This window comes from Gobio gobio, assembly GCF_949357685.1.
Source record: "Gobio gobio genome assembly, chromosome: 11".
Lineage (NCBI taxonomy): Eukaryota > Metazoa > Chordata > Actinopteri > Cypriniformes > Gobionidae > Gobio > Gobio gobio.
Window position 1 is genome coordinate 6,193,799 of NC_137104.1, and position 15,749 is coordinate 6,209,547.

A 15,749-nucleotide genomic window follows, 5' to 3' on the forward strand; every position below is an offset into this window, starting at 1 on the left:
GCATGAATCATCCGTGCGTTAGGAGGCGCTGTGACTCAACGAAGAAGAGCAAAGACAACACGTGAACGCGCAGCAGTGCCACTCGGTTTGTGCTACTCCGAAACAGGTAATGTTTTGTTTTTATAAGATGTCAGTTCATGTTTATGATGTGTACTGTGATAAAGCTTTGATATAAACGGCATAATTAGTCCGCGTTTCACCATCTCTGGGTAACTAACTTATGTTGATGACATTGAATGGAGTCAATCACATACACTGATATAAACTAATGCATGCATTATTTAATTAAATATTATGTATTTTCACAATATACTCCTGAGTCCCATGCAACAAAGACTTGTTTTCCCATGTACAGATTTTAGACACATTTTAGCGAATTTCTCAGAGACTATACATGTCACATATTTAAAGGGACAGTTCATATAAAATTTAAAATTCTGTCATTATTCACACTCATTTAAGAGTTTTGCTCATCTTCGAAACACAAATGAAGATCATTTTGATGAAATCTGAGCGCTTTCTGTGACTGTCCCTCCATTGACAGAACTTCAAACGCAATGACACTTTCATGCTCCAGAAAACTAGTAAAGCCATTTTTAATGTATTCTATGTGACTAGTGGTTTAACCTCAATTTTATGAAGCAACATGAGTGCCTTTGTTTGCGCAGAAAAATATAAATTACCAATTACCACTACACAAAACATGAATCTTATGCGCGTTCACGAGAGCACCATGACCCATGTGTGTTGTGTTGATGCGAGAGCGGATGTTGTTGCGTGAACGCGCGTTGGAAATTAATATTTTGTAAAGTGGTAAATTATGTTGTTAGGTTTTTTTTGCACAAAACTAAGCACTTGCGTTGCTTCATGAAATGGAGGTTAAACCACTCGGATTTCAATTAAAAATTAATTTATGTTCTGAAGATGAATTAAAGTCTTACAGGTTTGGAACGACATGCGGTAGAGTTTTTTTTATTTTTTATTGAATCATTTCAAATAACAAACAGGCATTATCATATTAACAATGATAGACATCAACAATAAAACCAAGCAGCATATTGTAAACAATATACTAGTAACATATTGCATAATAAAAAAATAAATAAAAAAATGAAATAAATAAAAACCTAACAAACATGAAAAGCAAATTATAACAGAATAAATAAAATTTCAGGGGGGGTTAATCCATATATACTGACAGTAATTTAGAGAGCTTTAAGGCATTTCTCCTTTTTAGTTGTTTTAAGGATTTAAATACAATTTTAAAGTCATTTTTAAATGCCTCACAACATGGAGAAACTTTAATAAATCTACATTTGTGTAGGTAAAATTTGGCTACAATCATCATATGACATGCGGTTGAGTGAATGTTTATTTTTGTGTGAACTATCCCTTTAAATCTGGGTGTCCTATAAAGAGCACATTCAGGGCTTTTCAGAGATACCAAATGTTTAAAGTTTTTACCATAATAACTCCCTGCCCTCTTATGGAAATATGTTTTGTAATTATTTAAATCTGACAAATTTTCAAATTGTTCGTCGTAAATCAATATCTCAGGAAAATGTGGGCTTTCAAATCAGAATATGCATTTCTTTTATGAAACAGGACATTGATTTCACAGGACAGCAGGACTTAAAGCATGTTTATCAGGCATTTTGGGAGACACAAGAAGTGAAATTATGTATCAATATTCCTATGAAATATGAGATATTCTTATGAAAATGTTAAGTTATTACGTCCATTACTATTATACTTATTTTTTTCATGACATATTGGCCCAAGAACACATTAATATGCAAATTAGATACATTGTATTAAATGGGACTATCCATTTATAGCCATCTTGCAAGTAAAATCGTATATCAAATCATTCTGTTATATCCTTCATAACATAGTTGAGAATCATCTTTATACAAAGTTTGGTTAAAAAAACCTAAAAAAAAATTGTGCCTATGCATGTCTTATATAATTGGATTTTTTTTATTGTCTTAGTGTCCTCTACAGAGGACATAGCATAAAATATATCTTATTAATATTTCTCCATTTGTTTCTAATGCTCCAAACAATGTAATGACATTAAAAAAATCACAAAACAATTCTGGTTCTCAGGAGGATCTATAATCATGTAACGCAATCTTATTCCACCAGGAAAACGTGTGTGAGTCGTCATGCATCTTTGTCAGCGATGTGTGAGTTTGTTGCTCTCAAGGCCGTTATTATCTGCAGCTCTCCAGCCGTTGACACGCACACTGCATCAGCGCTCGCATCATATCCTGCTGCAGCCCGTCTACAGTCTCACACAGAGACACACCACAGAGACATGGACACCGTGGGGAAGACGAAACTTAACGGACCACCAAACTGCTTCACCAGAGGCCTATAATAACAAGACTGATCTGAGAGAGGTTGTGCCATTAGAACATTTGAACGGGCATCAAATATCAAGCCAAGCGTCTCTTTCGGATATAGGTATGGATATATACCTCCTCGTATACCTTGCGTGTGAATCCCTGATGCTTAATTTTGAACCTTTAATCTTGTTTACTATAGGCTTGGATGCAGTTGTGCGTCCTTCTCCGCTTCAGGAAATCAGTCAGGAGGAAGCCGTCCAGATCCAAGTGCCTTCTGCCCTTCCGCCGGACTCCTTCACACTCAGACCTTATGTGGATAAATCCGAAACTCTCAGCAAACTCGTTCAGCTTGGTATGTCTCTCACATCTTTAGTTAGTTATGTTGGATTCTTTTGGATTTGTCTAATCTTTTCCTCGTTTCCAGGTGTCAACCTGTGGGAACTGGAGCAGAGGCCCAATGTGGGCTCCATGCTGGTTAGGCTTGACTTCCATGCCGATGTTGCACCCAAACTACTCTTCCTCAAAGATCTGGGAGTTGAGGAGTCTAAACTGGGCACACTGCTCACCAAGAACCCCTTCATCCTCACAGAAAGCCTGGACAATCTTGAAGCCAGGTCAGAAAGAGAATTTAACCTCTTAACCGGATTGAGGGCGCATTCGTCCTCAAGCTTTATTTGTTTAAATTAGCTCAAATGACTGTCAGATGTAAGTAATTACAAGTGACAAACTATACATCATTTAAAAGATCTAAGAGTCAAGCTTCCATTTTTTACCTCTGTTTTATTCTCAAAGTCTTATAGTTACAGTAATTTGTTAATATGTGTCAGGAGTTATGAATATGAAAACCGCGTCGGTACCGTTTGATTGTAATATGAGCCTCAGCTGATCTCATTCATAAAAAACTCCTCTATTCTCCTCACGAAGACTCGCGACAAATCAACATCCCTCAGGGCTTTTAGTTCAAAAGTGTGCAGATGAGGAGAAATATTGATAGATTCTTATATGTCTGTGTCAAATTTCTAAACAGAGGAGTATTTTTTATTCAATACTTCTTCAAAATGCGCAGATGTAGCCTATTCATGAGCGATGGAGACTCTTATGTGTTGTTTTCAATTCATCCTGGCAGCCGGAGGGCGCTCTGTGCACATGTAGTCCATATGGTACAGACAGACGAAGAAGATACCATGTGCCATAATAGAAGTCCATAATAAAAGCTTCCTGAGATCGCTAAAGATGCAAATAGAGACAATTGAAGATAATAAACACATAATCGCAACGATGTATGTTCTTTGTATAAAGATGTATAAAGATGTGTTCTTTATACCATGTTGGGTGTATTCATAATAGATTATATTTATAATGCAATGCTATTCGACATAGCTTTTATCAATATGCAGAATATTGTAAAATGATATATTTTCTGTCTGATTTTTTGATCCGAAGCCAAATGAGACCACAGAAGGTTATTTAAAACATCCCACTTGTGATATAAAGTAATTTTGGAGAAAAACGTGGTTTTAATCTTTATTGTATTTTGATTGTGTGCTAAGCTAACATGCTAGCTAGCCAATGCACCTGCCACCTGGGCAAACACGTTATTTTTATTAATAATTTTGAATAGACTGAAATGAAAAACCCACTGAAATGTTTCTATTGTCAACAACGGCATTTGAGGCACTTTAGAAGGTGAAGTGAGAAGTTTGATTATAAATGAGGTTTGAATAGAACAGTTTGAATAGAGAGTCGTCAGTGATTACAATGAAGACAAAAGAATAAGATAATTTAGAGCCATAACCAGACCAGAGAGGTATGAAAGTGTTCTGGGGAGACTGAAACTGAATGGGCAGTTTGCACCTCAAAACAATAGAGACAATAAACTGAATGGTAGCTCAGAAGAGAGATGGCAATAAACATCAGTTAACATTTTAGAGAAATCTCAAAATAAAATCATAAAATTCAGAGTTTTAGACTTATCATCTTCAGATTTGAAATATAACATGGTCAGACATGTGGCTTCAGCTGTAGTGCACTTCTAGATTGCTAAAATGCCAACTTCATTTTATTTTCATAAAGATATTTTATACAAATATATTTCTAATAACTTTACAAAACGTTGAAGCTTATTATAGCTATTTTTGATTATGAAAATAATTATAATTTTGAATTTACAGTAAACTGCCAAGTGTCTGCTTTCAAATGACGCCATACTTATGATTTTAGTGCAAAGGAATCATTAACTGTAACAGTTTTAGTCTGATTATGCCATTTCTTAGGATTTTTTCAAAAGCGGGGGTGCAGGCTAACAGGTTAAAGAGGACCTGATGTGATTGTTTACATGTTCAACTTTCTTTAGTGTGTAATGTTTCTGTCTGAGCGTGAAAAAGCACCGTCCCTCCAGCGGGAGTTCTTCTCTATATCAGTGTCAGTGTTTCTGAACTACCTGAAACGCCTCCAGAGTTTTTTTCCAGGAACGAACACGCTACAATATTCTTCGTTTAACACTAGAACTGCCAGAGGTCGGTGTATACCTAAAACCGCCAGCGGGTAAAATTTACCCATGCAAATTATTACTATATTGATTTGCTAAAAAACGTAATATGTCACTGTATTATGCCACTGTCTACACAAAGTAATGTATAGAGTTATGAAATTATTATTTTTAGTCGTCATGTTTTTGTCCTGTTGTTTTATGCTATTTTAATCAGGCTACACTAATCACTTTTTTGTGACTATAGGCCAGCAATGGCCAGCCAGCAATGACGACGAGAAATAGATGGAAATAAATACATATTTGGGTGATGTAATATTATAATAAAATGACATTAATCCCATATTAAGATAACCGATGTTATTTAAATTACTAAAATACCCTAAATAGACAATGAAGAGCAATAATAATCCACCGCACTGCATAAGATGTATGACAACTTACGATAAGGATAACATACGAATTCAAGCGCACAGTTTGACCTAATTAATTATTCATTTGTATAGTTATCTAATTAATTTGAATAAGAGAACAACACCAATAAACTCGGGATAATCATGAAAATTGTTTTATTCATTCCATCATATTGGATTTTTTTTCAGGAAACGAGCAGACTTGAATAAATAGCAACACAGTAGCAAACAATACTCTAAATACAAAATTGCAAAACAAAAATGTATAATTAATCCAAAGTCTGAACATTTATAAATAGGCTAAAACATCTTTATTTGACCGTGCGTTGTGTGACTGTTTACAGTAAACCGATGCGTTGCTCAAACAGCGCGAAAATAGAGGAATTATATAGGGGTAAATTTGACCCGCTGGCGCTTATAGGTATAAATGCCCCGTTTTTAAATCTGGTTTTATCTAAACAATTTTTAACAACATTCATAAATAGCACAGTTTTAGTAAAAGTCAGTGACTGGGAGACTTGGATATTTTATTGGAAATCTGTTATGTACATTTGAAAAACAGCCATGGGTAAATTTTTACCAATTTTTTTTACCCTTTTACACTTTACCAATCACAACACACTGCTCCAGCCGACCAATCAGAGCACATTGTGCTTTTCAGATGAAGGGGCTTCATAGAGACAGGAACTTAACAGTGGTGCGTTACCCGAAAGCATCATTAGCCAACTATGGTCGCGAGCAAGTTTCCGTCATTATCAGCATAGTTCAGCGATTCTGTGTTTCCAGAAAGCACAGTGCCAGCGGACATTTGCAAGCCGCATCGCTAAGCTCTCGACCCGTGGTTGACATGAATGTCATTTACGTCTTTTAGTTAGTCAAGAGATTTAAAGCGCTGTTTTTGAAGAGAGTGCATGTGCGTACGTGCTCTAGTTCGTAAGAACGAGCCTGTGATTGATTCTGGAAATAAAGCATAATATCTGGGAAAAATAAGAATTAGTCCTAGGATGCCATGTTTGTAATTTATAGCAAAAAAAATCTAGTAATTCCATCTAAAACGGCTTAATTAAAATAGGTTCTTACTCCACTACCTGTGTGACATCAACCAACGTGGTTTAATGACAAATTTGTGACAATACAGTTTCGGGAAACAGTCGTGACTAGCTATTCTTCAGTGATGCATTGTACTTAAGTTACGTAGTTAAAGGGATAGTTCACCCAAAAATGAAAATTAGCCCATGATTTACTCACCCTCAAGTCATCCTAGATGTATCTGACATTCTGCTTTCAGACGAATAAAATCAGAGTTATATTAAAAAAGCTTTGGCTAATCCAAGCTTTATAATGAAATTGTTGCATCGTTTTTGAAGTCCATAAAAGTGCATCTTTCCATCATATAACTGCTCTACACGGCTCCGGGGGGTTAATAAAGGCCTTCTGAAGCGAAGCGATGTGTTTGTGTAAGAAAAATATCCATATTTAAGACTTTTGAAAGTAAAATATCTAGCTTCCAGCCGATCGCCTTCCTTATTCAATTTACGGAAAAAGTTTAGTTCCTCTCGTAGTTCAAAATCCTTACGTTACGTCTGATGATATTGCACACCAACCATAGCACATTGAACTGAGAGAGGAACTACATTTTTTCCGTTAATTGAATATGGAAGGCGATCGGCCTTAAATATGGACATTTTTACTTGGGATGACTTGAGGGTGAGTAAATCGTGGGCTAATTTTCATTTTTGGGTGAACTATCCCTTTAAGGAGCGAGTTACGGTGTTGTACAGGAAATTCACCCCAGAGAGTTGCTGACAGACTGAGAAGAGAGGAGCCAAAAAACTGAATCAAGACTTTGTAAAAGGGCAGAAAATTTTTTTTTTTACTTAGATTATTAATTAAAGGGTAACTTCAGTGATTTAGCATTAGGCTTTGTATCAGTAGAAACCCGGTAGTATATTGGAATTATGATATTTCCCCCCTCATGTCGCCCTGAGAAGAGAATGCATTTAATTTTTGGAAAAAATCCTCAGATGACGCAAATGTCGTCATTTTACATCATCGGAGGATTTTTGGCCAGAGGCTAGAGACTACAGCCAGTAGAAGGAGCTGTTCTGCATGTTTTCAACCCGCCCACAGGGGAGAGATCTCACTCACAGAATGTAAATGCGCACAGCCGCTGCCACTCCGCTCAACCTCGGGCATTCATAACGGAGCGATGTGGAGCAAAGTGAGTGTTTCAACTTTTCAATGAATTCCTAAAGTTTAGCTTCCAAATGCATGATCTGATAACGCGCCAGACTGGACACGCACCGAGAATGACAGCCGCGCTTACCTCAGCTCTGCTCAGCTCTTCTCTCATGATGAATGAAATCTGACTCCTGCTGCGTCTGTGACGTGACTTTCGTTCGGCTCACTCACACTTTCAGTTTTTAATTGTAGTGTCTGTTCTCTAACTGAACTAAATGATTTTATTACTATGAATATCAAAACGTCATTTGGGGCGGTGCCGATGTGGGCAAGTGATAACCAATAGCTGTGGCTTTGGGAGTGGCCTCGTAGGGCAGCGAAGCAAGTGCATTCTGGGAGTTGTCTTTCATCCACATGAGACAAAAATACATTTTCTCAGTCTAGAAGGCACCAACTTCAAAAATAATTTCACATTTCTCCTACATAAATGACCCAGTTTAAATACACATTCATCTTCCCAGCGCTGAAGTGCCCCTTTAATTAGAAAGCGATTTGAGCCTTGACTTGTCCATTGAACATAATGTCTGTACTTCTCTCCAACTGCTTCATTTGTTGATAGTTTCCTTCTTCCTCTGGTCTGTTCATTTTCAGGGTGTCCTATTTGAAAGCAAAGAAGTTCAGTCAGCAGTCAGTGGCTGCCATGGTGAGCAGAGCTCCATACCTGCTGAACTTCAGTGTTGAGAGGCTCGACAACCGCCTTGGGTTTTTTCAGCAGCAGTTGGGACTCAGTGCTGAGAAGGTGAAGTTGCATTTTGTGTCTCTTTTTCTAGTATTGGAAGTTTACCTAATATTCATCCTGACCTTTAGCATGAGCAGAAGAGCTACGTTTACCACAAGTGTTGTCATGATTGATGCTTTCAGATCCGGAATGTTGTGACTCGTCTACCGAAACTACTCTGTGGAAGTTTAGAGCCAATTAAGGAGAATCTGAAGGTCTGACATTTTGTTGGTCTTACTTAGTTTTGTTTTTAATTGTAATACTGTGACAGATACTCATTTATTTCTCTCATGCAGGTTTGTGAACTGGAGTTTGGATTTCGTGGAAATGAAATCCAACACATTGTCACCACCGTTCCTAAAGTTCTCATCGCTAATAAAAGGAAACTCACACAGATATTTGACTTCATTCACAACACCATGGACGTTCCACACTCACTTATTGCAAAGTTCCCACAGGTAAATATTGAATCCTTCGATACACAAATGTAGAGTTTAGAGCGGTGATGGCTTGTAGAGATGGGATAATATTTTAACAGAGGCATTTTACATGGTATTTTTATAACCTGTAATGCATGGTTTTGTTTGACGAATTCAAATATTGTGCCTTTTTTAAAGGAACACACCGACTTTTTGGGACTTTAGCTTATTCAGTGTATCCCCCAGAGTTAGATAAGTCCATACATACCATTCTCATCTCCGTCTGACGCACCCACCGCTAGCCTAGCTTAGCACAAAGACTGGAGGTAAATGGCTCCAGCTAGCCTAGCTTAGCACAAAGACTGGAGGTAAATGGCTCCAGCTAGCCTACTGCTCAATAAGTGACAAAATAATGCCCACATTTGACTTATCTAACTCTGGGGGGTACGGTGAATAAGCTAAAGTCCCAAAAAGTCGCCGTTAATATAAATTGCATTTTCAAAGAAGAGAAATAGTTAGTCTATTCTGCTGTATTAAATGATAAATAATGTCTTTGTGTCATGCAATGTGAGTTTACTTTAACATGCTAATTATTATTATTTTCTTTACTTCTCAAAGGTCTTCAATGCCAAATTCCTTCGCATCCGAGAGCGACATTTGTTTCTAGAATACTTAGGCCGGGCTCAGTACCAACCGTCTCAACCCAACTACATCTCTTTGGATCGCTTGGTGTTCCTGCCGGATGATGTTTTCTGCTCAGAAGTAGCATTAGCCACCCTTGAAGACTTAGAAAGATTTCAGAAAACGTTGTAGATGTACAGAATAAATTAATTTACTTTTTTCTCATGAATAAACATTTAACATCGGCATGAAATGGAAGTTGCGATTGTCTTTTCTTCCTATTGTGATGAGTGAAACGGCTTGTAGGGCAGGACTTGATTTTGTCCATTGGTAATTGATTGGATGGTTGTGGTTTGCTATTGGTGGATCTCATGTGAGTGACAGGTTGCCCCGCTCCCGTCATCAGAGAAGAGATGTCGCCACAAGAGAGAGGTGAAGTTATTTTAATTAAAGATTAAGAGGAACATTAAATACTGAGATACTCCATTAAAAAAAACAAGAACTGTCATTTTTGCTTTTGTAGTGACTTTAAAAGTTGAACTGCTCTTGTGCACATTGGGAAAGGTCACCTGTTCATCTCTTAGGATATATTCCAGTTTAATATTGGGGCACATGCATAAGTTCAGGGTTAGTGGTTGCACTTTATTTTACAGTATGTGACCCCATTCACTTTCATAGAATGGAGGAAAAAATACTACTGAAGTCAATGGGGCCCATCAACTGTTTTGTTACTGTTTTGTTACACAAGTAAGTAATATAAGGTTAATAGTTTCATGGTTAGCACCTAGTTATTATTAATATATTGTAACTACTATAATAAGTGCATAGTACAGTGTAGAATACAGGAGTAAAACCACATATAGTACTTGTGAACAATTTTGTCCCTAAAGTTGTACCGTATCAACAGTTTCATTAAAGATCATGCTTGAGATTAAATATGAGGGGAAAATATAAAGAAACCCAAGTAAACATTTTGTAGTAAATATCAGTTTTTTTATTGTCATTTCCAAACAACCTGTAAATTGGTCAAACTATGCACAGAATTTAAATATTAAATTTGGTATATTTAATATAAATAAAACTAGATATGAAAACGGCCTTTGCGAGAGAATCGTGTCTGATATTTTTTGGTAACACTTTACAATGGTTTACAAGATTAGTTAGTAAATGTATTAACTAACAATGAGCAAAACATTTGTTACAGTATTTATTCATCTTTGTTAATGTTAGTAAAAAATCGAGCTGTTAGTTCACATGCATTAACTAATGTTAACAAACACAACGTTTGATTTTAATAATGTATTAGTAAACATTAACTAAGATTAATTAATGGCATAGATAACTAATTAATCTTATTATAAAGTGTTAGCCATTTCCCCCCCAAAAAATGCTTAAATGTAATTTCCATCATATAATATGGCACTGGTGGAAAAGCAGAATTATCTAGTGATGAGTGTTGGACATATTTATTTAATAAAATATTGAAAATGTAAAAACTGGACAAAAACTGCCCATAGTTGAAGAAACAACCATCTAACAATATGGTAGTTTCTTTTTTATGTTACACACAAAAGAAGATATTTTGAAGAATATGGGTAACCAGACTGTTGATGAACCCTATTGACCTTCATTGAATGGAGGAAAAAATGTTTTTGTTGTGTTACTAATATTCTTCAAATTATCTTCTATTGTGTTCAACAGAAGACAGAAACTCATACAGGTTTGGAGCGACATGAGGGTGAGTAAATGACAGAATTTTCATTTTTGGGTGAACTATCCCTTTAAGGAAAACTCTGACAGCCAATCACTTGCAGAGAGTGGGGTTACGTAATCACCGGACGACACGTCACATATCCCACAATACTGCGCGACTTTCCTGGCGAACAGAAATGGCGTCGAGGGCACCAGGTAAAATGTGCTATTTGTGAGAATTTTTTGAGCTTGTGAATTTGTTGTCATCGTTTTAAAGAGTTATTTTATAACCCGTCCGCTTTCTGCGCTGTTAGAATGACTGTTTGTTGACGCTATTGTTATTTTTGTCATGTAAATCCCTGATGTCCTCTACTGAGTGTCCTCGTCTGCACTAGTTAGACGAAAAATATGTTTACTTTCCCACATCGCTTGTAATAACTGCTTTGTGTGTGTGTTTTCTAAGTATTAGACATAATTAAATGCTCTTTGGGTCACTCTCTAATATTTAACCGAGTGTAGAGACCCTTAACCGAGTCTCATATCAGCTGTGACCGTTTATCAGACGTTTTACTGCTCTTAAAGGGACAGTTCACTTATAGGTCATTATATGAAAAAAATCATTCTCAAGTTTTTCCAACCCTGTATGGGTTTCTTTCTTCTTCTGAACACAAAAGAAGATATTTTAAAGAATGTTTGTAATAAAACAGTTGAAAAAACACCATGGAAGTCAATGGGTACCATCCAACATTCTTCCAAATATCATCATTTGTGTTCAACAGAAGAAAGAGACTCAGCTTGAGGGTGAGTGTGAACTATCCCTGCCAAAGTGACCATGAACGCCACATTATAAGTCATTTATTCCTGTTTCTGTACAGCTGCAACCGGAAGGCTCCTGGTGGGCTTCAGAAAGTGGTACTACAACGCATGCGGTTTCAACAAAATTGGTAAGCAGTGCCAACGCTTTACCATGCAGTTTAGAAAGTGTGACCTTCAAGAAGTGACATTATGGTTTGCAAATGTATCAATTTCTGCCTCATGTCATGTAGGTTTGATGCGGGATGACACCATCTACGAGGACGCTAATGTGAAAGAGGCCGTTCGTCGGCTCCCTGAGCCGGTTTACAACGACAGGATGTTCCGCATCAAGAGAGCTCTGGATCTTACCATGAAGCAACAGATTCTTCCCAAGGACCAGTGGACTAAATATGAGGAGGTGAGAGAGGTTAAAGTGTGTATACTTAGATTTATGTGATATACTAAATAGAGATCAACCGATATTGAATTTTGTTTTTATTTATTATTACGATACCAATTATTTGCACGTTTATATGCCTGATTACCGATTTTTACAGTTTTATTTCTGGTTTTGACAATTACTGTAATTTCTGCAATTTCACTCCCTTGCATATAAAACAAACTTCTACATTAATAATTAGTCTGAAAGAGTGCAAAATACAGTCTGAACCACCTGAAGAATAATAATAATATTTAAAAAATGACTACTTTAGTGTAGCTTAGTAATCCCAGTTGCATCTTTCTTTATTTATAATCGCTTTAATATTAACACCAGGCAAAATAAATCTACAAAGTGTATATTTTTAAATGGAAAACAAAGCCCAGCAACTCCCCATAAATATGAGCATAAATATAATAATTTGTTTTAAACTACAGTTTTAAAAGGTGTATGTATTTAATTGACTAAAGAGAATGAAACACGCTGGAATATTCTATGTAATATGCTTACATTGCGCATTTGTTTTCCTGGAATACACTAGGGAATACTCATAATTGTCGATTATTCCCCTTTTGTTGTAATTGCGATTTATTAATTATGATTATCAGAATTTATATTGAGTTATGTTTTGAATAGCTTTATACTAGGGGTGTAACGGTACACGTATTCGTACCGAACCGTTTCGGTACAGGGCTTTCGGTTTGGTGCACACGTGTACCGAACGGTTTCCGAATTGATCTTTTAACAGTTCACAGTCGGCTTGTTTTAAGCGCGGAACACAGTTCAATCCTAGTTCCCACACTAACATATTAAGTATTCAGTCCATTTTATCACGAAATTCAAACGATAAATGCCGCTTTGACGTAATTTAATGTGGCGTGACTGATCACTGTTCAAGCGCGTGTGAACGTGATCGTCTGTGAACTCGATCGATCATCTCTTCCCTGAGAATAAACATGAATGAACATCTAAGGTGTGTTGAGGATACATTACAACTTACTGTCTCGTATTATATGTGGCGTAATCGCTCAATCAGTGTTTCAACGGCGGAAAGACCTCAATATAACAGCTGTAAAAAATGTCATGTAGCATCACATTTACCTCAGGCGGTCGTTCAGTGTCCACAGAATTTTATTCACTAGAGAAATCAACTCTTTCACTAAATATATGCTCTATATTAGCCTATATATATTCATTATATTCTACTTAACCTGTTAGTGATGTCTTTATTATTTCATGTAGGCTATGTTTAAATAAACCTGTCATGAAAATATGTATAAATTATTATATTTCAACAACGAATTGGAGAAAAAATTATTTTATAATCAGATTTAAAAGTTATTGCAAAAACTGCCTTATGTGAAGTTTACATGTTTGCGTATGTTATTTGAGTGTTGATTATTATACCTAAAAATAAATAGCAACTGAATTTAGGCTAATATTTTGGGTTCTGTTGTTAACCTTTAATATTAATGTGCAAGTAAGGGTCCCTATAGTTTACAGCAATATCTTCAATAAACATTGTTATAATTTAATTCATTTAAGGACAGAATTTTTTTTTTTCTTCTTCAGTAAACCACTGTTTTAACAAAAATAAATAAAAAGCAATTTGGTAACACTGCTGTACTGAACTCGTACTGAACCGTGACTTCAAAACCGAGGTGCCTACCGAACTGTCAGTTTTGTGTACCGTTACACCCCTAGTTTATGCTATATTTTTATATGAAAATAAGCTGAAAACATTTTATTGCTTATCTTTAGCATTAAACCTCAAATGTTAACTAGACATTGGTTTGATCTTGATATTGTTATACTAAAACTGGAAAACCCCTTAACCTGTAGAAAGAAACACACACACCTTAAGCACACAGAGTAATGTAAGTGGACGATTTGTATTAATATTATAATTTTTGTAATTGCACCTTTGAACGATTATGTAATTGTAATCACGACTAGGAATTCAATTAATTGTGCAGCCCAATTAATTGACATGCATCTCAACATTATGTATATGTAGAAATGCACATTTTAAATGTTTAGAGCCGCACCCCCTCTAAAAAGTTATTTCTGTATGCATCAGAATCATTCCAATATGATGGTTACAAAGATGTATTTATCTAGGGCTGCACAATTAATTGAATTTCTAATCGTGATTACAATTGCATAATTGTTCAAAGGTGCAATTACAAACATTGTCAGAAAAATTAACAAACCAGAAAATACCTACTGACAAGTTCCGTTTTTATCTGATCTGCATAGCTGTAATTATTTAATGGCAAATGAAAGGTTATATAGTAAGTGTTTGTATAATATAGGGAGTTTTAAATGAGTGGATCTTGTTAAATCCCCACATGATTTTATATCCAGTTAATAAACAGCACTATAAATGTGTCTTCACGAGACTAATGATGAGTGTAGACAACAGAGACAGAATTAAATTCAGTGCCTTTATTTCCAACCGGCACTGTTCATGGCTATTTTTTATAATTGATGTATAGTTATGTCTCTATTGGGACAGGACTTGATAGATTACTTGACTCAGTCTGTTTTTTTTTTTTTTGCAACAAGTTTAAACCACATGTCAATCATTTATGTAACATGTCTCATTTGTGCATTAATGGCTGTTATGTTAAAGTTTATTAACTAAGGGTGGCACGTTATTTTACCTTTGAACACTTTAAAGGGATAGTTCACCCAAAAATGAAAATTCTGTCATTTACTCACCCTCAAGTTGTTCCAAACCTATATGAGTTTCTTTTTTCTGCTGAACACAAAAGATATTTTGAAGAATGTTTGTAAGCAGTGAGCAACCATTGACTACAGTAGTATTTTTTTCCTTCAATGGTTGCTCTATCTGCTTGGTTACAGACATTCTTCTAAATATCATCTATGTTCAGCAGAACAAACAAACTCATACAGGTTTGGAACAACTTGAGGGTGAGGAAATGACAGAATATAAATTGTTGGGTGAACTATCCCTTTAAGGGCAGCCTTGGGTGCAATTCTCAAAACTCCCACAAGATGACACCATTTATTTGTGAATATAATATTTAAAAAAAAAACGATCACTCTGTGAAAATGCTTAAATATCAGGAATATAATATTGGTAAAATTGATAATCGGTCGATCTCTAATACTAAATATGTATTTAGTATGTATGTCCCAAACATTATTGACATGCATCTCAATAGAAATGCATTTTAAATGTTTAGTAATGCAAAACATTTTTGATGCGTCAGAATCGTTACAATTGTGTAGCATCTCCATTGCCCAGTGTTCCATGCAGGGCGAGTAAAAATAAATTTTAACTTTGTAATTAAGCTTCTTTCAGCTGTTTTCATCTGCTGTTCGTTGTTCCTCGTAGGACACGCCTTACCTTGAGCCGTATCTGGTGGAGGTTATCCGTGAAAAGAAGGAAATCGAGGAGTGGGCGAGCAAGTAGGATGAGTGTGAGGCTGAAACTCCTCGTTGATGTGGTGTCTGTCGTCTTGTATTTAAGAGAAAATGTATTATGTGACGAGTTCCTATACTTATTAAAATGTCCTTTCTGACAAATCTTCAAATGCCTGTGG

At 35.9% G+C, this 15,749-nt stretch overlaps 2 protein-coding genes across 2 annotated transcripts; both read left to right on the plus strand.

Annotated features, from left to right (window-relative positions):
- The first annotated feature begins 30 nt into the window (after nucleotides 1-30).
- On the plus strand, nucleotides 31-10,341 carry mterf3 (mitochondrial transcription termination factor 3). The gene is made up of 8 exons (XM_079829190.1): nucleotides 31-106; nucleotides 2,149-2,469; nucleotides 2,551-2,703; nucleotides 2,776-2,965; nucleotides 8,085-8,232; nucleotides 8,355-8,426; nucleotides 8,508-8,669; nucleotides 9,249-10,341. Exons 2-8 carry the CDS (start codon nucleotides 2,169-2,171, stop codon nucleotides 9,441-9,443), a joined length of 1,221 nt encoding a protein of 406 aa, XP_079685316.1. The 5' UTR covers nucleotides 31-106; nucleotides 2,149-2,168; the 3' UTR covers nucleotides 9,444-10,341.
- On the plus strand, nucleotides 9,634-15,740 carry uqcrb (ubiquinol-cytochrome c reductase binding protein). Its single transcript, XM_079829191.1, has 6 exons — nucleotides 9,634-9,683; nucleotides 10,953-10,989; nucleotides 11,066-11,159; nucleotides 11,819-11,887; nucleotides 11,990-12,156; nucleotides 15,542-15,740. Exons 2-6 carry the CDS (start codon nucleotides 10,984-10,986, stop codon nucleotides 15,617-15,619), a joined length of 414 nt encoding a protein of 137 aa, XP_079685317.1. The 5' UTR covers nucleotides 9,634-9,683; nucleotides 10,953-10,983; the 3' UTR covers nucleotides 15,620-15,740.
- Nucleotides 15,741-15,749: the final 9 nt, after the last annotated feature.

What these genes read in the sequence shown, in the direction of transcription:
- mterf3 (XM_079829190.1), top strand. Translation starts at nt 2,169, where the DNA reads ATGCATCTTTGTCAGCGATGTGTGAGTTTGTTGCTCTCAAGGCCGTTA. An exon ending in CAGCAAACTCGTTCAGCTTG is followed by an intron (nt 2,704 to 2,775) that starts GTATGTCTCTCA and finishes CCTCGTTTCCAG; the next exon opens with GTGTCAACCTGTGGGAACTG. An exon ending in TTATTGCAAAGTTCCCACAG is followed by an intron (nt 8,670 to 9,248) that starts GTAAATATTGAA and finishes TACTTCTCAAAG; the next exon opens with GTCTTCAATGCCAAATTCCT.
- uqcrb (XM_079829191.1), top strand. An exon ending in ATGCGGTTTCAACAAAATTG is followed by an intron (nt 11,888 to 11,989) that starts GTAAGCAGTGCC and finishes CATGTCATGTAG; the next exon opens with GTTTGATGCGGGATGACACC. An exon ending in AGTGGACTAAATATGAGGAG is followed by an intron (nt 12,157 to 15,541) that starts GTGAGAGAGGTT and finishes TGTTCCTCGTAG; the next exon opens with GACACGCCTTACCTTGAGCC.